Here is a 23,494-nt window from a genome sequence, read left to right on the forward strand (position 1 = left end):
ATTTTAAGCTCTTACCTTTTAAATAGATTAGCTAATAAACAAGTATATTTTAAAAACTAAATATTACTTACATTTCTAGCTGCAGTGGCAACTAACTCACACAGGGACTTCAGCTAATTGCATCGTGTAGACAAACTGGCTGATTTGATATCCTTTTTAGTCCAAATAGCTGCTAGAGTCAGCTGGCCACAAATTCTTTTCAATAATACATTTATTTCCCCTCTGAAAAGTTCCTTGCAGTGATGAAAAAAATGCTAAGGAAGAAATTTTAATGACTGATCAGCCTGTTCCACCAACAACTCCTGTAGTGTGGTACAAGAGATTTTTTTTATTAACTTAAAATCTGCACTTTCAAGGGCAGGTATGCACCAAGGAGACAGAAAAGCCCACACACCTCTTTCTGGTATAACGTTGTTTGAAAATCAGCATCAGTACCAGGTGATGTCACAAGCTTGCTAAGCTAAAATGAAATAAGTGAGAGACTCAAAGCCTTAAAACTAACTTACCTGTTACACAACACAGATTCTTTTAAAAAATTTGACAGCTTCACAACTATTCCAAATCATAAAAAACCTCAGTCACCCTGGTTGCTATTTCTGCAGCCTCCAACTGAAGTGGTTCTGTGCTCAGATAATACAAAACCAAGGCAGAGGTGTGAGCACCACTGAGCTCTTCACCACTCAAACAGGGTCACAGCAAGAGGCACAGCCAGCCCACCCCAGCTTGCATCAAGTTCTGAGATGCAGTCCCAGATTGAGCCAGAGTGCACCAAATTATCAAGATTTTTGTCCATTTAAAACTCCCAAAGGATTCCCTTTCATAGACAATAAACTTAGTAACCAGTTTCAGCGTGACTGATGAATACATTCATAAGTTATTTTCTTCTTCTTCCAAGCATACAGGGTAAAGCAATTCAAGACCTACTGTGACCATTAGATCTGCAGGTATACAATATTATACATAAAGTAAGAGAAAATTGAATCAGGACAACAGATATCTCAATGCACACATCTAAATATTAATTACAGAGCTATAAGTGTTAAAAATTTAAGAATTATCTGAGGTAGAAACAAAAAGAAAAGAACACCAGTGTACTAATCACACCCATGTACAATAAACTGCTAGAAAAGGAAGTATTTAGTAGTACAAAAGCCAAATGCCCAAGGAAGGCTAGAAATGGAAAATAAATGTAAACTGATATTATTGTGTATATTTTTAGCAGAACACATTGTTAATCAGTGGAAAACACTGATTTTCAGATCACCATCAAATGTCTGAGAGGTCTGCTTTCATTTCAGTAAATCACAAGATTTTACACAAATTGCATTGCAGACCCACCATACATCATATCTCAGCAGAGCCTTTTTATTTTCAGAAGTATCAGCCTTAACTGCCAGTAAATTCAGTCATCTGACCAGGAAATACAAAAGTATACTAGCAGGTTTTTCTTTCAATTCAATCAGGATTTTTAGAATTTAAAAGGTCAAGATTCTCATAAATGCTCATGAGAATCTGTGAGCAACCATTGTTCAAAAACAATGGCTTAAAATTAAATCTAAAAGCCAGAATGATGGGGAAATTATTAGCTTTAAAGCTATTTTTCTTAAACTGGTAACAGCTTAAAAAACACCAAAACACTGATCTTGAATTTCAAAAAACTGAAACAGATGGTCCAAATCCATCATAGTTTTCACTTACTTTTTATATCTCAAGAAATTCAGTTACACTTTGGCAAAGCCATGAAATGTCTGAAGCATTAATTTAACATTTATTAGAGACTTTCCCCTTCATTGCTCAAGGCAAGAACACCATCAGTCAAGCACACAGAGGTATTTAACAGCTGCTCTGTGCTCTGATAGTCAGCTACATAAGAACTGTAGCATCTCATCCAACTTCTTACTTGTCCCACTCTCATTTTCTATTATCCCTGCAGAACCAATCAATAGAGCAGTAAAGATCTACAGAATTAATTGTATTTTATGCATTCACATAATTGTTTCCCAAGTCAGAAACACAGTTAAATACACTGGCATCACAGAAGCATTTTAGTGAATTCATAATTGGAAATGTAACTCTTCACAAAGACTACTCTGCCCTTAAGATTATTTCAAATATATGCAGACATGCACCATAACCATACACATTATAGCACCCAGAAATTACTTCTGTTTCAGTAGTCAGTAAATTCTTTCCTAGAACTTGATAAGAAGCAAAATTACTTTAAATGGAAACTTCTCTAAATGAAGCTATGCTGCCTACCACCTAATTATTATTTACCACAAACACCATGAAACTCCATGATCTATCAGAACTTGATGGAGAATATACTGGGGTGAAAAAGGGGCAGTGGAGTTCTACCACAACACCAGCCTTGATAAACCTGACTTCTCATAGTCAGGTTTGCCACATGAACTTCCTAATTTTGGGGGCACTAAAAAGTGCACCACCTCTGAACTGCATCACCGTGTTACCTGACTAACTGAACCTGCACAACAAAACCATAATTTCAGGCTGGACCAAGAAGAGCTGAAAAGCATACTGGAATTCTGTATGGGAATAAGTTCTTTGACAAACCAAGCTACATGCACTAAAGTTGCTAACTCCTCTCTGCTTTGCTTTAGCAAGAAGTAATTCTTGTTGTTTTGCCCATAAGACTGACATATTCCCTTGATGCTCTTGATTATTCAATAGATAATGCATTTCTTGCAGTGGCAGCAATTCTGTCTTACCAGTAGATGACCAGGTATTTTTACAGCATATGAGGATAACTTTCAGAAGAAAGTTCATTGAAAGCTACACTAACCAGTTTGAGTTTTACAAAGAATGTGTTTTCAAGTCTGTTAGGAATTTTTCAAATCATAAACCAAATTTTAATATAAACCACAGCTCTCCCTTATTACCCAGATCAATGGTAAAGATAGATGCCAGCTTGGTCACAGATTGGAATCTTACGAAACAACCTAATGAAACACAATTCCAGGAATTACACTACGAAGAACAAATGCCCAGTGCTTTTCTGAAAAGACTACAGAACATTGGGAAGTTTCTTATTAACTCTGGTCCACAAACATCTGCAGTATGCACATCCATACTCCATCCTAACACTGAAACCTTTTTCGTCTCCTTGCAGTGTCCAAGAGGGGAGGACTCATGCTCTACCTTCCCTTCATGCTAGGCAGCTGGAAATAACACCTCACCTTAAAAGACAGACTTTAGGATGAACACTGATAAATTAACCACCTGTTAGAAATAATTTGAGAGAGCCCCTTACTACAACCAAAAGAAGAGAGCTCCACATCTTGAGTGGAAATTGACTGCTATCAGAAATGCCAACAATAGATTTTGGAAGCTCAAAGTGTAGTCCTCCAGAGTTCCAAGACCCATAAAGATCTAGTTCCTCTGTAAATGAAACAACAGACAAGCTCAGGATGGGTAAAAAACCACCAAATCTCTTTGAGGGATGATGGAAAGAAACAGGTTTGACTTAAGGAGTCTTTACTGAGCTCATGACAATAACTATTGCTCTATGAAAGCACCAACTCTCAACACCACCACTGACTTTCACAACTTAGGACTCATATGGGTCTTGTAGCTTTACCCCCAGACAAAGGACTTTAAAATGTATGTTTGGCCAAAACAGTGTATCGGAGAACACTGCAACTAAATAAACTTTTACTTTTACATTGTAATTGGAAAACTAGCCAGCAGAGGGGGCACAAGTTAATAAAATGTATCCTTGTATGAGGTGATAACAGTAACAAGGTGATAAACCTGGTTTATTACTATCCCAAAGTACATAAAAACAGGTAAACACTTCAGTTCTGTAACTGTGTATACCTAAAAAAAAAAAAACCTAAAGTATTGTATAAGTACAAATTAGAAGTAATCAGTAATTGAACCCTAATCTCTTGATCAAACTGTTCAATCCAGCCACTACTTCATAGCTTCTGACATCAGGGACAGGCAGCACACACTTTCACTCCACTTCTGCCAGTTTTTGCCAATTGCCCATCTTTCCAAAGTTTCAATGACAAACATTCAACTGTATTCTACAAACACACTCCCTTTTCTTTTGAAGCTAAAAGATGGTCTTCTATCTCATACGATTTTATATTTTGGAGCAGACCTTAAAAACAGTTTCTATTAACTCTCCATCATTTTCCCTAAGCAAATGGAAAACACTTGTCAAGCAGTCCTGATCACTCTGCACCCACACACACTCTGGAAGTCAGGGTATCAATGGGAATGGCTTTGCAGTAAGGATGGCTACCACCAAGGACTGTTTCTCCTTGAGGTAGAGATTCCAAAAGTCAGCTACATAAAGCTGTGCTTCCTTACAGGCTACAGCAAGGTTATTATAGGTAAGCAGTTTTTCATGTCCTAGGCAATTCTTGAGTTAATTACATGACAATTACTTAAAAGTTACTCCAATGCCCAAGTCATGCCCTAAGCATAGTTTCTTATTTGGAATGTCTGTGGAGGACTGTGAGACAGTTCTCTGTTTTTTGCTTCATCCTTTAATGGCACCACAGAGTAACAGCAGACAGAATGATTTTCATACACACCATTAGGACATTGAGTCAATGGTATGACTGATATTTTCTCTATTTCAGGTGACCTGAACAAATGAGTTGTAGGCTTACACACACAAAAAAACCTCCACACAACAGGTTTTTTTAAAACCTTTGGAAATATAGAGGTTATTCAAAGCAGGACACAAGTGCAACAGCAGACTCTTCCTAAAGCTGAACCAGAAGTTAAACTCCTTAGCACACCAGTTACTGAATGTAGGAATGAAGGGGGAATTCATCAAACTGCTGCAATCTCCACAATATAGGCTACACAAGTTTCACTTCAGAAAAGGGAATTTGAAGTAGCTAGAAAAATAAATGGGGTGGAAAAGTCAGTTGCTCCTCAGGATTTGCTCCTTAGCATTTTTCACAAATATCTTTTAAAAAAGCACCACACTTTTATAGCTTCAATTAACTACTGAAGCTTCAAACATGTCATCTTACAGTACCCTGCCCAGCCTGGATGACCTACAACAAAAAACAAACTTCCAGACAAATATCCTTATTATAATTAAAATACTATAGAGAGAAACCAGCTATCTGAATCACATAAGAGAAACCAAACCTTATGTTCAATAAATAAATATTGAAGCACATCAGCTGCTTGCTTTACCTGAACTTGCAAGTTTGAGTTCTATAGGCAATGATCCTTTGCATATCCACTTTGAAATGTGCAACAAAAATTATCTGTGCTTAGTGCTGTTTTTATAGATGCTCATAACTTCACAGAATCTGAATTGCCAAGCCTAGCACTGAATGCACTCTTGAAAGACTATTTAAGTGCACAACTTCAGCCATTTTGGAATCCTACCCAAAAAGTCTGTGTTAAGAGCAAAATCAAAACTAACCACAAGATCACAAAAAAAAGAAACTGAAAGCAGTTTAAAAAGGAGATTCAATGCAAGAGATTATTTCTGCGACATACTGAATACTGCACATGTAAAAGCAGAAGAAACGTGTATCACAGAAACAATTTCAAGCTATGTTGATACAGAACAATAAAAGAATTATTAACACATAGTAGGATTTACTAAGACAAACTTAAAATGCCAAGACACACTGCTGTCTTCATGTGTCTGAATCAGAGTTGCCAACATTAAGTCACAGTTTCAAAAATGCCAGTTTAGTATAAAGATTTGTCCTGTCTTTCATCTAAGAACAAATTTAATTGAGTTCTAAATACCATATTATATAAGTGATGACTTCTTGATTAACTGCTAAGTGCTCCAATTTGATGAGGTCCTTCATAAGTTTCAAAAACAATTCAGTCCTTGAATCTTAGACAATTTATGAAAATTACATATTATGTGACATTCTCCAGAAAAAAACAACCACCAACCCTAAGAACAGACAGGTGAATTCCAGCAAGTATCTAAATACCTAAGAACAGCAATGAAATGGAGAACTAAAAGCCACAAATGTTTGAAATGTGTAAACAATTATGTGACAGATGTATGACAATCCCAAAAAGGGAAGACTTTTCACCTTTCTTTACATTAAATTAATTGAAATACATAAGCAGCAAAGCAACCATGACCATGGCTTGTACCTTACTTTTGAGGTAATGGAAACTGTCCCATAAAAATGATACATATTAGCAGTTAGTTACAGATTAGTAAATGTATCACTACTGGAATCATCCAAAACTAGATAAATCAACCAACAAATCCTGGTAGTTTCCAGAGATACTTGACCAAATCTAGTAAAGCCAACCTACTAAAAATGGGTTATATGTGAGCTTTTGTTCACTAAAAAAAAAACAAAAAACCAGCTGTTAAAATAATCATCCACACCAAACACTACTTTCAAGTCAGCTTCAAATAATCTGGGTTTAAAGATGATTTTGGTCATATTTCCTAAAAATATTTCTAAGTGTTTTGTTCCAAAAATAACTGACCTTGTCAAGTTCTGGATCAAGTCTCTAATTACTGCAGCCTTTCAGCTTCACAGCAATGACTTTACATAGCTGGTTCTGGCTCAGTTAGTGAAATTCACAGAGCTAAGCCAGGTCTGTTCTCCATACACTAGAGAAGGGTAATGAATTTCACAGTTGCCAGGACACTGAGAAGGGAACAAAAAAAAAAAAAAAAACCCAACCAAACCAAACCAAACAAAAACACCAAATAAACACACACACAACAAAGGGAAAAGCTAAAGAGACAGTTGTATACAAAATTCCCCCTATCTTTTGGGGGGCTGTCAATCTAGAGTACTGACAAGCTAACAGAAAGCAGCTTATTGTCAACATCAAGCAATTCTTGGGAGTAACTGCCCCAGGATGTCCCCAGAACTCTCAGCCAGAGTTTATCACCACTACAGCAGGAGCAACTTCACTGTCTTAACACAGGTTCTGAAGCACTACTTCTCACAGTCCTGCCTAGTAAGGATCTGAATCCATCATTTGTTTCACTGCATGAAACTTGCTTCAAGTTTGGAACAACTATGAGCCCATGAAAGGCTTAAGTTCAGGAGGAGAGCAGGCAGTTAATCTATATGTCTGATATATAGCATTAGTACAATCAAGACAGTATTATGGGATTCAAAGCCCAGGAGGGAGGGGGGGGGGGGGGGAGAGGCAGTATATTGGTGAAAGAAAGAGAGAGCTACTTTTCACTCAGATTCTGCATGCTGAGCATCAAACAGGAATGTCAGTGCCCCAAGCTGATTGCCATTACAAATGTTCTGGATTTTTTTTGAATGCAGCTTTTTGGTTCAAGGAGACGTTAACAAAATGCATGGTGTATGCAGGTAATTTATTCTCAATTATTATTACTGGATGGAATCAGATTAACACCCTGCTCACCAGAAGAAGTAGCAGAAAAAAATTTACCAATTAAAGGCAATGGGAGTGGCTACACTGAGCAGTCCCCGAATGTGATTATTCAGGTAAAAGTTTCCTGGCAAGTCAACAACAGGACATTAAGCAATTAAGTCCCTGAATCACTGGCAAAACCCCATAGTAGAGAACTCATCTGCACTGCAGTTCCTGCTAGATCAGTCTTCTAAAAGACTTAAAGCCATAGAAGTGTTAGACACAATCAACACTTATTTACCAGCCTAGGTATCTGCCACTGCAGTACTGCAAAATCCACTCACAACCCATATTAGAACAGCTAGAGTAGGATAACATTTTGGCAAATCTCCTTGTCCTCTCATACAAGAAGTCTTCTCTATCTGTGTCCCTGTCACAGACATTCAAGGCTTCTGAATAAGGTTAGTATTATATCTTGCAGACAGTAACTTATCTATTTTAATTCAGCTGTAGGCACTAACCTAGTTTCCCCACTCAAAAAGATTCAGGCTTAAATTTATAGTGGACTGTAGATTCATGTAAGCAAGAGCAAATCAATTAATTGAAGAAGAGAGACTATCTCTAGAATGAAAACAGGTGTTTAGAAGCAGATACCTAATTTCTTATTAATTTAGGACTGAAATTGCCTATATAATACATTTCTGAAAAATCCATTCCATTAGGGGTCAGATCCGTGGTACTAGAGTGATTAAACACATCCCTTCCTTTTTTTTTTTTTTTTAATGAAATGTATAGGCAATAAAAAACCCCTTCAAGTAATTTGCAGTCAATATTTAATATTTTATATATAGAAAATACTTAATGAACATGTGATATCCTTTGCAGACATCACAGAAATACACCACAGGATCATCAGAAATGTCTTATGACTCACAGGCCAGTCCACTTAAAAAACCCAACCAAACAAACAAAAACAAAAAATTAAAAATACAACCAGCCAACCAACCAACCACAAGGATCTTTTAGTACATGTGAAAGATTTATCCTAAACACACACATAACCTTTACCTCCTATCTGTAGCATTAGTTTTTCTTTAAATTATATTAATCTACAGTTCAGACAATTAAAAGTAGCACCAAAATCATGAAATGCAAACTGAATGTTTGGTAAGAGTTCAGTATTAGCTAGGTATTAATGCTTGAAAATTATATGAAACTTCAGTCTGTTGCATAAACAACACCTGAAAACAACTGGAAGAAAGGGACAGGCAGTATGATGCTAAGAATCACAACAAAGTAGAAACCTTAATAAGTTCCTGAAGTGTGAGATACAAATATGGGAATATTCTATGAACTGAAAGGCTATAAAGGGACAGAAACACTAACAACAAGCAAGACCCTCAAGCAACACCACCACAGTTTCAACTGAGCCTCCACTGAATTAAATTACACATATAACATCAATTTTCAGAGATACAGACTGCCTACCAAAGATACCAAGACTGAATGTGACTACTCAGTAAGAAAAATGAAAACAAGCTTAGAGTTAATAAACATAACAAGGGAGGCACTGAAGAAAAAAAAAATATTTGTGCTTCTCCAGATAACCAAACTCCTGGCTCTAACTTTGCTTTTCCTTCCTAACAAATGGTCTCATCTTCAAAAAGATGAGAATACTTAAACTGCAGGACATGTACCTTTAAGCACCCAGATGAGTGGCCAATATATCCAAGGAGTCTATAGTGACCTGTTCAAGTCATCTGTTCCAGATAGAAAATCAAGCCAAGAGAAAAAATTTTGGAACTCCTTACTGTCCTCAGACTTTCTCTGATGACTTTTCAGTAAACTCAAGAACATCAGCCAGAGAGAGACATCTGTATCAGCTTAAGCTTTGGCAGAATGACTGTGATCACCTGGCCTTGAAAAATAGAAGCCACACCAAACTTGTTATGGCACTGCCCCTTCCAAATCAAACTTGCTGAAATAGTCAACAATTAAAGATCCAAAGGGGTCAGAACATGAGGCAGTCTCTCACGTTTTTCTACCAATGAAACAGCAGATCATTTTAACCAGAAAAAATACTTTGTGTGTAAGCTTACTTTAGCTTTTAAACTCTTCTTAAAAAAACATACTGGATTAGAAATTGACAACTGATTTTAAGAACACTTAAGTCTTACATTATAATTATTATTGAGCCTTTCAGTGAACTTTGTTGGTCTGGTAAGGCTGGGAGGCACTCAGTGCCACTTCACAATGTGAAACAACACTTGCAACAATGCCACCTGCTGCTCCCATTAAGGGATGCTATAAAACAATAGTAAAAATTAAAACCACTTCCAGAGCAGACAAGTTGGCACGCTTAAAGGTTACAGCCTGAAAAGTATGAATTGGAAGCAATATGCTTAATTTCATCATGTAGGAGGTGAGAAAGACTGACTTTCACCAGTACTTCACATACTGATCTTTGACGTGAACAGAGAGACAGGTTTATGTTAAAATCATTTGTATTTCATTGAAAATAGAACACTATGAGAAATCCTACCTTATATGTATTCCTGCCATTACCATGCTTGAGCTTGCTATGCTGTTTTCTACATATATAGCAATGTATGTAGAAATACATTGAAATTCTTCCACTTTGTTTTGCTGGGGAAGGAGGAGAAAAAAAAAAGATAGAAGAGCTGCTCTGAAAGGGCAAATCTCTCCCTCTACCAACATGAAAAGCAAACTGCATGTGCAGCCATGCCAGCATGACAAAGCAGGAAATGCAAACCTAAACTTTGGTTCCAAATTTGGATGCACACTCAACCCAGGCCATTCCAGTGCCGTGTTTATGACCCCAGAATTCTAAGACAAAAGTCCTGCTCAAAGGATTTTGACTTTTGAGAGCAAGGAAATGCAGTAAAAATCCTCAAAATACCAAATGGAAAATAAACCTCCACAATTTAAAGGGAACATATCTCTGTAAAAGCATTATCTCTGTAAAAGCATAATGTACACGGTGGATGGGGACAATATTTCACAGGTATGATTGTGGAGGTGTTTTTAAACTCAGCAAATCTTAGACACAGATAGGCATATAAGCAAGGAGTAAGTCTACAATGTGTGACTTAATAAAGGTGCTGTGTGTCTACAAGAATAATTAGAGTAGATCTCCTAGGTATGTTGTTTACATGTATTTGGAATGCTAAAGTATTTAAGCCATTAAAGCAAAACATGCTGATGTCTACAGCCTAACACTAAATATTACTCATTTTAGTGTGGAACACATCAGCAATATTGCTACTGTAGCTACAAACAGGTCTAATCATATATTTAGAGAGAACAATAAAGTAGCAGTTAACCCAAGATTAGATTGTGTGATGGTCATATATATCACTACAACCCTTGAAGAAAACAAACAAAAAATACCCCCTCAAACAAACAAACCAACCCAAGCATCAACCCCCCCCCCAAAAAGCACACACAAAAATACCCCAAAAACAAACAAATAAAAAAATCCCACAAAAAAACCAACAACCCATGAGGTTTAAAAACAATTCCATTGTATGCAGGACACATTCCAAGTTCCAGATCACAAACAGATCTTTCCAGCCCTTAGTATATTCATAAGTTCCAAAAATGTTCTTAATGAGTTGAATTCCATTTGGATTTTAGTTTGTTTCAAAGTTATGCTTCTCTATATACACTGGAGAGGGGAAAAAACAAAAACAGCTTTCACCAAGACTGCATACCACCTAGTAAATCATTAAAACAGTGTTTCTTGGGTTAGTCTAAATCCAGACAGCACCTTATTCATCACCGTGAATGAAAAATACCTATCCCAAGTCCACTTGGATTACAGAAGCATTATAGTAGGCTTTCCTGTTTCAAAACAGCTAAATTAGATGTAACAAAAGCAATGCTAATTTGTTTAAAACTCAAACTCATCTCTAAGCCAGTTTTACCACATCAGAAACAATTACAATGCTGAAAAATATGTGCAAGATAATGTAGAAATAAAAAGATCATAAAAGCTTATGTTATTGGAAAATGCCATTTCTAGCCTTGATATTAAAACTTCACCCTAAAAAAATCTGGAAAAATACCTTGTGACACACCAACTCAATCTCTTTAAAATCCATATACCCAAGTACATTTTACCCACTCAAACCTCATTCTATGTGATATGTCTGAAAAAACAGTAAGAGACCCTCATTATACAAATAACAATAGGCAAGGTGAAGCACGTGGGCTATCAGAGAATCAAAGCTCTAGAACAATCTCAAACGTCCATTTCAAGTTTGGGTAGTGCTGTGTTGGTCCTTTGCACAGGAGTATAAGAAACCACTGGTACATGCATCACCTACCTGAAATTCAGAGCTCAGTCTTAGAAATGTAACTACATACTGCAAACAAGGTAAGCAGATTTGTTTACATTTTTGATGTATTGTAATAGCTACATTTTTCATATTTGCTGTTTCCACAGTGTAAAGTAACCCTTCCATCAACCATGAACAAGATACGTGCTTGCCTCAGTCATAACTATTTGGTTAAATTGTGACTACCTGTGTATTGCTGAAGAAGCCATAGCCATAGGATTCAGAAGTGTATTCCAAGAGGACAGAAAATATGCTAGTGTAAAAGGTTTGGTAATTCATACTACCTGAATAAATGAAGAAGCTGAACTGGGGAAAAATATGACAAAGAAGTGTCAGTCAGTTAAGGGCAAACTGGGCTAATGAAGGAAAGCATTTTGTGTGATATAACAGTGAGCCCTTTCTGGATTTAATGTGTTTAAATTGATTTCCTACTGAAGACACCCAAATCCTGTGGTTTTTTCCAAAGCTTTCTACAAAAATGCAGAAACTGAAGAGGATCTGTTTGTAGTGAGCACTATAAACTGACACCCTATTTGAAGGTTCATTCTTCTGCTACCATAATGAGCACAAAGCATACTGGGGAGAGAAAAAAACAGTAACTGTTTTCAAACTCAAATAACACAGAATTTATCAATCTGAAAGTGCTGTAAAAATGAGTCACCTTAAAATATGTGTCCATTCTAAAATCTTTTGTTGTTGACAAATTATGGATCTAACAACCCTAGGTAAGACAAAGGGTTTATAAAGCCATACCATAGCATAAATTTCAGAAAGAGCTTATGAAAAAAAAATTTGGTTCTTGATAAAATCAGGTTCTTGGTAAACTAAATGTGTTGACAGCATCTCTAAGATCTGAAAGTGAGATACTGTGATCAACTAATGCAGCTGTACACTTTGTAACTCAATCTTCATGAGCAACTGAGCCAGTACTTATTTACTGAAAAAGTAAAATGTTAAATACACATATCAAAAACCCAAACGTTAATGGTGCAAAAAACATGAAGCAGGAGATTTTCCTCAATTTCAGAATGACCATTCAGCCATCACTCTTGTTCAGGAAGTCAGCTGATGGAGAATACAGGTTTACTTTGAAAGAAATCAAGTATAGTGAGTCACACTAGCATTAAAAAACAGCCCATACTCAGCAGGGGGACAAGACATCATGCCACGGGATGACAGAACCAGACAATCTCATCAAGCTTGTATCACGTCTTGTCATTTGTATCTATAATAAAAACCTGCTTTACATTGTATATGTGAAACAAGTGGATCCTAGCAAACATCTTAAAAGCCTGTCAACACATCAAAACAACAAGCATGATAGTAAAAAATATGTTAAGCTAGAGAAACTTTCCAGAGAAAAGCTTAAAAGTTTAGATTTATTACTTCATGTAATACCACACCTAAAATGAACTAAATTTTGCATTTTTTGAAAATTATCTTCTCCCACTCTATGGTAATCATTCTTCACTGAGATGTCTGCTTACTTTTAGTAAACTATTGGTTTATGGTCTTAATACTTGTAGCTACTTTAAAAAGGAAAAAAAAAGGGGGGGGAATCAGCACTTTACGTTCTGAGTGAAAACTATTTCACATGCAACTGAGCATTCTGATCACTTTTATTATGCTGAATTTGTAAGTTTATCACACCATGTACATGTAAATACCCATTTATTTAGAGCAAATCTTAGGTAGTAGACATGAACAATAGGAGGCTGACAAGGCAACATGACACAGTGCTCAAAGGCCAACATGAAGCTGAGGAAAGGTAAGTGCCCTTGATCTCATCCTGCGAGTGCTGAAGGACCATTTTAGTGCTCCAGAATTTGATAATGGTTTACAAAAAAATGCTACTCTGATTAGCAGAGCCAAAATAGGAACCTATGACTTCAGCAGCAGATGACCCAGCATTTGTGATATATTCATCTATTTTTGCAGATCCTAAAGAGGGCTAGAACTGCTATTTAGTCACCTGACTGCACATGTGAATGCCTCTTCAACAGCCAGCTCCACATGTAGAACAGAACAAAAAACATGTATATGCAAGGGTGGGTTCAAGCTCTGATAGAGACTTGTAGCCAAAACAGATCAGAAAAAGTGCCTGCTCTACAGAAGAGAGCACCTACTTGCAGTAATGAACACTACTAGTGAGCTGAAGCAGTCATGATTACAGCCCACTTGATTGAGTAGTGGAGCACTGCTGATTCACTTCAATTGACATGGATTTAATTAGAATGTTAGAATTATCAGTAGTAATGGGAAAGAATAATCATTTTGTGTGTGCACCTACAGTGGTATGCGATCAAAAAACTTCATATAGCTCACATAATTAAACAAAACCAAGAGAAAATGGGAAAGATTAGCACACAGATCTATAAGAGGACAGCAGATGGTAACTGCTAAGACAAAAAAATTATTATGTGTGGAAGCAGCAATGTTTTTTTTCAAAGTTTCATCACTAAGCTGGCATTTTAAAAATGCTTAGGCTCACTTGATCACCTAGTGGCAAAGCCATACAATGCAAGATGAGAGAAATTTCCTTCCCAAACAAACATGGCATGTTACCACATAGACTCTGCTCATACTGGAAAGGGGATGGGGATAAACGGGACTTATTTTCATAAAAACATTCCCAAATGCCAAGAACAGTGAGTAATCCTCAGATAGCAGAGGCAGTATTACATGAAAACAAAAAAAAAGAGATTCAGGTTAGTGGGTCCCATGTGAAAAATACATTGTATACTTTGCCCTATGCTAACAACATCCTTTATGCAAAATGAATGCAGGGCTTGATCCAGTGCCAGAAAGACCTGGGTACACTTCCTAAAGCATGTGTAGCCTGGTTACTGTCTTTTAGCAACATGTACTTCTGAGCAAGAGAATACTGGCTCACCCCAAAAAGAAGTCCTGGTTTAAAGGGATAGCTGCAGTATAGACATTCAACATTAAATTTTACTAAACCCAATGGAAAGAAAGGGTGTTGAAAAAATTGTGCTCCACTCAGTACTTTTGGACATGCAGTGCTGTTCAAGAAACAGCTCATCTCCCAAACTGTACTTAGTTGAATACACAGCACGGAACAGAGAAAGCTAAGTTTTCATGACCTATCAGGCTCACCAGCTAAGTTTCATAAACTTAGACTTGATAAGAAAGTCTAACTGAGAACATCAACTTGTAGGCTACATCAGTTTAAAAAATGAGGAAGAACTGAGGGTTTGTTTTGGTTTTGGGCTTTGTCTGTTTGTTTTTTGTTTGGATTGTGGTGTTTCATTGTTTTTTGGTTTTTTTTTTTAAGAAAGAAAGTTGTACACCAGCCTGTAGTTAGCAACTGCACTTCTTTTTAAACTGAGTTCTACTTGCTTTAGAAGAAGCTCCCATACTAAGTATTTCAAGAAGATGCCACTTTGGACAACAAGCCAGTTGTCTCTGAGAAGTTTGTGTTTTACAATTTTTTCACCTAGTAACAGTCAACCTACCTGCCCATAGTTGTCTATGCCAGTTACTAATCTATTTAAGTTTAATAAATCAAAAGCTGTCCTTAGGGACTGGCCAAGAGTCGTAAGTCCTTCAGCTTGAAGGTTTTTGAGTTCATTCATAAACGTTGCATGGTTTTCCTTCCAGCCAGCCTGAAAAGAGAAACGTGAGAAGACTTATTCTCCAGATACGAGCTTTGCTCTCTAACACAAACACCTTGGAAGTTACTACCGTTCAGTGTCATTCCATAAAGCCTAGAGTTATGTACCTCTCTCTTAAACCTCAGACCTCCCCCCCCCATCCATCAAATGAAGATTTTTGGTTTGCTCCACAGGACAAATTTCTGCGAGGTCACCGATCCACAAACCTTACAGCTATTTACAGCGCTCTCCCACTGCCCTTTCCAGACGGAAGCCAAACGCACTCTGTAGCGACCTCCAACAGGTTCACCGTCCCGTGTCATGTGGACCCGACCTCCCCTTCCCCCGCGGTACTGGTTCGGGTACGCCTACCCCCGCCCCCTCCTCCCTTCCCCCCGCCCAAGCAGGGGTGAGGGAAGTCCCAGCCCCTTCCGAGTCCGGACGCTCCGGGCTGAAGTCGCTCTTTCCGCCGCTCGCCCCTTTCCGAGCTGAACTCTCCTTGGAGTTGCTGTCACTTCTCCCAACTTGAATAAATATCCCCCACAGTTCATTGCTGCTCACACACACCACACAGGGAAAAAATGTCGGCCATGTTGATGTCAACGCTGCCGCCGCCGCCGCCGGAGCCCGTGTGTGCCGAGCTCCCCAGGACTGCCGGCAGCCCGGGCGAGGCGGGCGGGGGGGCGGCCGCCGGTAGCTGCCCGCGGCGGCGCGGAGGGGCCGGAAGGAGGCCGGGGGGGAGCGGCGGGAGGGGTGGGGGGAGCGGGGGTTACCTTGATAGCGTTGGGAGGCTCCTCGAAAGTGACCAGCATGTACCTGTCTCCCCTGCTGGCTGGGTCCCGGGCTCGGAGCTGCGGCGCGGGGGACAAAGCAGAGGGTGAGCCGAGTGGCGGCGGCGGCGCCGCCACCAGAGCGCCCCCCACCAGCCCCCCCTCCGGCTCGGTTCGGGCCGGCCCTCCCCTCCCTACCCGCACACACACGCACTCCCTGCCGCCCACCCGAGCCCCGAGCCCCCGGCCCAGGCAGCCCCCCGCGCCCTGCCTCCCCCTCCCCTCCCCGCGCAGTCACTCTCGCTCTCTCTCGCCTCCTCTCGCAAGGCAGAGCCGGTACCTTCATGAAAGTCTCTACAGCGCCTTTGGCTATGTCCAGATAGGTGGTGCCCAGATGGGTGCGCTGGTTCATGGAGGCGGACGTGTCTATCAGGAAGAGTAAGATGGGCATAGTGCGGAGGGGCCGGCGGCCGGGCGGCTACATGGACAGCGGGAGGGGGGCTGAGGGGAGAACCGCGGGGCAGGAGGGAGAGGTGGGTTGGGGGGGAAAGAAGAAGACGGGGGGGGGCAGGAGAGGAGTAAGTGGCTGTGAGTTCTCTGCACGGGGAAGGGCGCCTCCCCGCTGCCCCTCTGCCGAGGCGGGGGGGAAGGGGGGGCAGCCCTGCCTGCCCTGCCCTCCTTTGTGTGAGGGGCCTGCTCAGCCCAACACAGGCTGGTTTATGAGGGAGAGGCGGATAGGGCTGCGCTGCTGCTAACCTTCCCCCCACACACCACCTTCTTCTTCTTCCTCCTTCTCCTCCTCCACCGCCCTGCCCTCCCCTCCCCCTGTTGATGTTACTCAGAAGTTTCAGGCGGAGCAGCCGCAGCCCCACCGCCCCGGCACTTTCTCTCTCTGACTGAGGCGCTTCCTCGCTCGCCGCCCGCTTTTAAGGCAGCCTGGGCAGGTCGGGCGCCGCCCCTCTGGGACACGTCCCCGCCCCACGTGACCGCCTCCCGGCCCCTCCATAGGCCTCTGGGCAACTGCCTCATTAGCATATTCAAATCGCCGGAGGAGGGCGGAGGGGCGAGCGGGGTGGAGGGGGAGCGCAGCCTTCGCGCATGCGCAGTGGCTGGGGGCCGCGACGCGGTGCTCCGCCGGTGAACGTTCTCGGGGCCGAAGAGGCAGGGAGGGGCCGGGGGGCAGCGCGGGCGGGGAGCGACCCACAGCCTCCCCTGCTGCCTCCCCCGCTGCCTCCCCCGCTGCCTCCCCCACCGCGCTATTCCGGAGGCTGCGGGGTGGTGCTTTCCGCGGAGGCAGTGCCCGTCCCGAACCGCCTGCGCTCAGGCACGGCGGCGGGCGGGGAGGCGAATGCTGGGGGAGGGCGGCCGGGCGGAGGGGAGGCCCCGGGGGGAACTGAGCTAAGCTAAGCTGAGCTGAGCGGAGCCGAGCTGAGCCCGCCGATGGCTCCCCCGCGGCGGCCGGGGCGGTGGCTCCGGCGCTGGCGGTTTGTCCCCGCCGGCAGAGGGAGGGTGAGTCACGGGGGGAGGGGGCGGGCGGCGCCTCTTTGCCTTGAGGCTGCCAGGAGGTCCCCTCGGCCGCGGCGGGACTGGGCCGGACCAGGCCGCAGAGAGTCCCCCGGTGGGTTCTTCCCCGTCACCCGGAGGAAGGGGAGCGTTTTGTGGGGAGAGTCGACAGCGCTCGGATGCCAACGCAAGCGCTCGGCGAGGCTATCGGGGCGGCTAGGGCAGCCGTGGTCAGTCGGAGGCTGCCGGGGGAGCTGAGGCCTCGCTGGGCAGGGGAACCTCGGCTCCTGGAGGCAGGGTTTGCCTCGTCGTGTGTCCGTGGGGTTTGGGGCGAGGAACGCAGGATTCGATACCATTTTGATGGTAAATTTCCAGAGACATGGTCTGGATTCTTCCACTCCTTTCACTCGATGCTTAGGGGAAAAAAAAAAAAAAGAAAAACACAAAACAAAACCCCACGGAACCCCGCAAAATACCTGGCTAGCCCTAAGTGCGACCTTTTCTTCTACATCCAGTTAGAGTTTAGCACCGATGCTACTTCGATCCACTTTTCAGGCACTTCAGATTTACTTCCTATAAATCATATAACTGTGGAGTGTTTCCAGATAGTTAATGATAAATATATCTGTTCTCTGATGTTTGTTTGGTGGCTAGATGGTTATTTTTTCCCCCCGGCTACTGAGCCTCTGCTGTTCCTGCTCTCATAGCCTTGGAGCAGTAACTCCGGAGCCATTTCATAGCGTAATCCTTTCAGGAGATAACTCTGCTTCCTATCTCTTGGGTTTTTTTCCCTGACCCAGCTGATGTGCTCTCACAGCCGCTGCTCTAGAAAGTATGAAGCCACTGTGCTCCTTCTCTCAAGATAAAATTGGCTGTGTCCTTGCCTTCATCTTGCTCATCCAGGCAAAATCTCTGTCTTGTTAGGCTCGGTCTTTTTTGTTTGTTTGTTTGATTTGGTTTATTTTTTTCAAGACTAGTGAAAGCTTAGCATTTAGTTTCTAGGGAGAGAGAAGCATAGAATCATTTCTGTTGCAGAAATACGATGTGTCTGTTCTACTGCCTGTCAGCAGCTTGTTTTGGCTTTCATGTCAGGGCTGCATCTGTGACCTGTGCCATCCCTTATCAGGCACTGGGGTGAAGTCAGGGACTCTTCCTTTCTGCCTAGCTCACCATTAGGCTATTAAGGAATCTCCAGTCTCAAGGATCCTGTGAGAGCTAGGAAGTGTAGACCAAAATAAAGCAACTGGGAATTCCTTGGGAAGCAATATCTTTTACTCTGGGTATTTCTTAGTGCATATCATCCTGGTGGTGATAAACAACCAAGCTCCTGTGCACGCAGTGACAATCTCGAGCTGCTTGTGTCTTCTCAGCAGTTCAATGTTAGATCTCCAGCAGTGGTGCTGTGTCTTGTGACCAGCAGCAAGGCTCTTTCACAGTAAAACATTTGGACTGTCAGGGAGACTTGGTTCCCAGTCATTTTCTCTCTACAAGGGTGTACTGGGACACCTTCTTGGATCCCCACAGAAAGTTGCAGGTGTCTTCTGCAGCTCCTAAGGTCAGCAAGCCTAGCTGCTGCTTGAGTAGTAATTGTATCCCTGAGGTGGTGGCATTCAAGTTGTTAAGTAAAGGCTGCAGTGCTGCTCTAACAAATCATGCCTTGGGATTAGTAACTTCATTTGGGAGTAATATTGAGCGACTATATTATGTTTGGCTCTAATTGGCTTCCTTTTAAATCTCCAAGATAGGCACATTCAGACGTGCCATCTTCTCTCCTACTTGTATGTTTCTGATATTTCTTTGACTTATGTTTGTCCTTATAAAAACAGCATCACTAATACGTGACAAACATCACACATCTTGGAGCGCATCCTAAAAATTGGTAACTTCTGGAGTGTTTCCTTCTCAAAATTGCAGGAGAAAAGGCATTTTAGAGTCCTTGCCATACCAGGAAAATGTCATGGGAAAAGGCAGCTTGAGCCATGGAGGTTTTGATAAATCCTGGAAGGTCATTTGGAATTTCTGAGGTTTGTTGCCAGTAAGTGAAGAGAGAGGGGAAAAAAAAATAAGCACCATGTTAACTCTTAGTGGTGGAATGGGTCATAAAACCAGCATGAATTCTGAATCCACTGTGAAAATTGCAATCTGTAGGCACACTGTAATTTTCTTACCAGCACAAGAAGAAGGTGGGACCAAAGCAGCAGGGACTGCTCTACCCATAGTCTCCTCAGCCCTGGTGATTATAACTGATAGAAGAATCCCACAGGCAAAACTTATGTGATGGTTCAATTGGACTTACACAAGCAAAACCTCTTTACTTTTCTGTACATACTTGCTTTCTGCTGTTATCTTTGAAACCACTTGGAACATTCAGTTCTTCCCCCTCCTGTGATTCTTACATCAGATCCATATTATGTCCCCTATAAGGCAGAATCAAGGCTGGTGTCTGTGGTAGGCATTAGTACTTTTCTGCTGGGAGCGAGCCAATTTGATTAATATTGAGAAAGATTCTTTCAAAGACAGATAATCAGCCCAAGCCTTAAGTGTGTATCAGCCTCTTGATGTGAGAGTTGTAATGGCTTGTACTGCCATCTGAGTCACATTTATAAATCTGTTCGGGAGATTTGCTGCGAAGGAACAAAACCCATATTAGTGCTTATGCTCATTACTGGGAGAGCTGGGAGAGAGCTTGAGGCTGCCACTGAAAACAGATGCATTTTTCTTTGGTTTCAGCCATTTCGCGTGGTGGGCAAAGTTATACCCCATGTGTAGGCTAAATGACACAGTTCTACCTTTTCTCCTAAATCCAGATGAAGGATTTCAGCACAGTTCTGCCTGGAGGAGCACTCTTGCTGTCTTGGTGATGCAAAAGAATCCAGCTACTTTCGTACACTTTTTGTCTGTTACAATTCATTTTACATCCATAAGGAAGTGTATAAGCCCTTTTACATATAAGGAACATACATGTATGCCTAAGAATACTGATTTTCTGATCTTCAAAGTTGACCTTGTCCATTGCAGGGCACATAAGACAGTCCTAAGAATGGAAATTTCACTTTAAATTTGAATGCTAAGCCAATAAAACTAAATTCATATTTAAGTATAAAAACATACCTGGAAAAAAAATTGAAAAAAAATATACAAAAAGTAGTTCAGTATCATTTGCTGTCATTTTTACTTAACAGCTTTTTTTCCTAAACAGTATTTGTGAGATTTTTGTTGTATTTTCATATAGTTTTAGCTTTATTTAATCCTGAACTGCAGGCTTTAACGGAAGTGTTACACTAAAGACCTTCAAGCAGGTCTGAAAGCTAAAATTGACAGTATAACTTTGTTTGTTTGTTTGTTTGTTTGTTTTAAATCTGCCTTCCTTTTCTAACTACAGATTTTTCCCCAAAGAGTATTTCAAGATCTTGACCAGTCCAGGTTTTCAGGACACCAGTAAATTTTTCAGAAATTCCTTTAGAATACTATTCTGTAGCCTTCTAAATTGTCACCATTAAACTTTTTTCCCTGTATTTTTCATTGCCTAATTTTACATTACTGCATGCAGTTATGTCTTTATAAAGCATTTTATTCTAATACTTGTGTGCTGTAATTTTAGTCTTTGTTTAGCCCAGTTCGAGTTACTTGCGTTTTTTTAATAAATAAATTTATTTTTCACTTGTCTTGCAAACACAGAATCTTTTCTTGTTAGTGTTTTTGTTTTTGTTAGTTTCAATTCAATTAATTTTGGTCCTGCTTTTTTTTTTTTTCTGTTCTTAAAATCGTTACCAAAGAGAAACTGATTTAATCTTATAATTCAGGTATCTTAGGTAAACATATCAAACTCATCCTAGACTGAGTAATTACTGAGAAGGCTGGAATCAGAGAAGATCTAACCCAAAAAAAAAATATCAGAGAAGTGTCATTAAGGTAACTGGATCTCGGGTTTTTTTATGTGTGTTCTAGGACTTACACCGAGGATGCCTATTTTTCTAAAATTTGCAGAGGCAGCTGCCTGCCTTTGGAACTGTCTGGCACATTTTAGACGTCTGTACTTTGGCTTTCCCTGCACCAGAACACAGGGAAACCACATCCCTTTGCAGAACGATGACCTCCAAAAGCAGCCGCATTCTCTCTTCTCTTGGCCTATCTTCAGAGACAGCCTCCTTTTCATTGTCCACCCATTGGGAAACCCAGAGGATACCCTTTGAAGCTTCCTAGGGATTTTTGTATTCCCCACCACCCCTCCAGTCTTCCAAATCCCTTGCTGTTTCCTGGCTCGGGAGCTGGAGCTGCAGTGAACAGCAATGAACACGATCCAGGGGAAGAATAGTTAATGTGGAATTATAAGGAAATTATTATTGGAGTAGTTTGATACAGCATGTTTTCTAACTGCACGGACTGAATTGGGATACTGGGAGACCAGATTCATGGATATTTGTGAAGTACTTAGGTTCTTCCAAAGGAAGTAAACAATAAGATGAAGGTAATACAGTGCTCCAAGAGCGACTGACCCCTCTGCAGACATGCTCAGGACTGAGCTGAGCCTGTGCTTCAGGACTCACCTTTTATTGGCCCCCTGGTCCTGCTCATGCGCAGTAGGGGCCCACCCTAACCAGGTACAGGTGGGCTTAACACAAGCTCATGCCCACTCCCTGGCAATTAGTGGCACCTGGTTGCCTCGTTACACTACAATAAGATCATTTTCAGAGAAAAACTCGCCTCTTTGGAGACCACATGTGCTGTGCCAGTGGAAGTGAGTCAATTAATGATGGAGAGGGTGCAAGACACCTGAACACAAAATAAGAAGGCTTTTGTCTTGAAATCAAATTAAACTGTATATTTGATACAGGCTTTTAATTTAGTATTGCTTGCCTTAGACTGAAAGGTCTTTTAGGCAATGAGTTGCCTTGTATTTAGCAGTGTTTAAGAGAGCAGGAACTCTCCCATTTGGTACCATGGGAGAATATTAAATCTAACCTGCAGAAAGCTGCTTAAACCAAACATTTGAAAATTACAGTTGTAATAAGATAGCTCATAGGAGAATTCAAACAGTTTTATGGTTCTTATGTATCCTTCCTGATGTTCTATGTTGTTTCTTTCACTTGAGTTAGGATTCTGGTCAAAAACAAAGACTTGTCTCAGTTCCAGACCTTTAAATTTATTCTGTCTCATGGGTATCTCAGCAGGCATGTCAAGCAGGCATATAAAAGCTAAGGTATTTTACCTCTTTTTTTTTTTTTTTTTTTTTTTTTTTTTTTTTTTTTTTTTTTTTTCCATCTTTGAGATGCTGGTAGCAGGTACCAGCAGTCCACATGATTCCTGGTAATGCCAGAGTACCTGAGAAGTATTGATGCAGACTTGGCAGGTTCCCTCCAGCCTCCCAGGTCCCAGTGACAAGAATCATCACATGCATTTGCTAAAACAGCAGGGTTGAGCAGACCTCTGTTTGTTATGCCAGGAAAAATAAAAATAAAAAAAAATGTTTGCATGGCCTCTATCAGAATGTCCAGACAGAGGGAGTAGATTTATTTATCAGATAGTTTGAGAGAGATCATTTTCACCCATCCTCCCTGCTTTTGTTGAGCTTTCTCATGGCCCTGGTGGAAAGCTCCTGCATGCACGGTAAGGGGTTAAATGCAGTTCATCACACAAATACCTGCAACATACAGTGTTGCCATGCAGCTTCTCCTCAGGATGGCAGGAGCAGAACATGATATTCTTCCCCCATCATAGCACTTTTAAACAACGTTTCAGGTGGCTGTTACATCCCTCCCAGGAAAGCTTTCTTGGGGTGTCAGTACTCTGACCATGCTGACGATCCCCTGCCACTGTTCCAGTGATTTGCTTTGCTCATTCCTCCAAGCATTCCTTCTTGCCTACACTACCAAGTTTCAGTAGCCCTGGAAATCATATCCTTCCAAAGCACTGGACCCTCCTG

The 23,494-nt window shown here is 41.2% G+C and overlaps 1 protein-coding gene across 5 annotated transcripts in view; it reads right to left on the minus strand.

Annotated features, from left to right (window-relative positions):
* INTS6 (integrator complex subunit 6) overlaps positions 1–17,432 on the minus strand; it is a 44,333-nt gene extending 26,901 nt beyond the window's left edge. Inside the window, exons 1-4 of one of the 5 annotated variants that reach the window (XM_030459883.1) lie at positions 17,321–17,432; positions 16,409–16,494; positions 16,072–16,149; positions 15,161–15,310 (exon numbers count right to left, since the gene is read on the minus strand). In XM_030459883.1, coding sequence (XP_030315743.1) covers positions 15,161–15,310; positions 16,072–16,149; positions 16,409–16,480 — 300 coding nt within the window. In that variant the 5' untranslated portion in view covers positions 16,481–16,494; positions 17,321–17,432. Of the gene's footprint in view, positions 1–15,160; positions 15,311–16,071; positions 16,150–16,408; positions 16,862–17,320 lie in introns of those variants that run through there. The other 4 variants (XM_030459866.1, XM_030459873.1, XM_030459857.1 and 1 more) reach the window with 4 other exon arrangements.
* Between the last annotated feature and the right edge of the window lie 6,062 nt (positions 17,433–23,494).

This window comes from Calypte anna, chromosome 1, assembly GCF_003957555.1.
Source record: "Calypte anna isolate BGI_N300 chromosome 1, bCalAnn1_v1.p, whole genome shotgun sequence".
NCBI classification, from domain to species: Eukaryota; Metazoa; Chordata; class Aves; order Apodiformes; family Trochilidae; genus Calypte; species Calypte anna.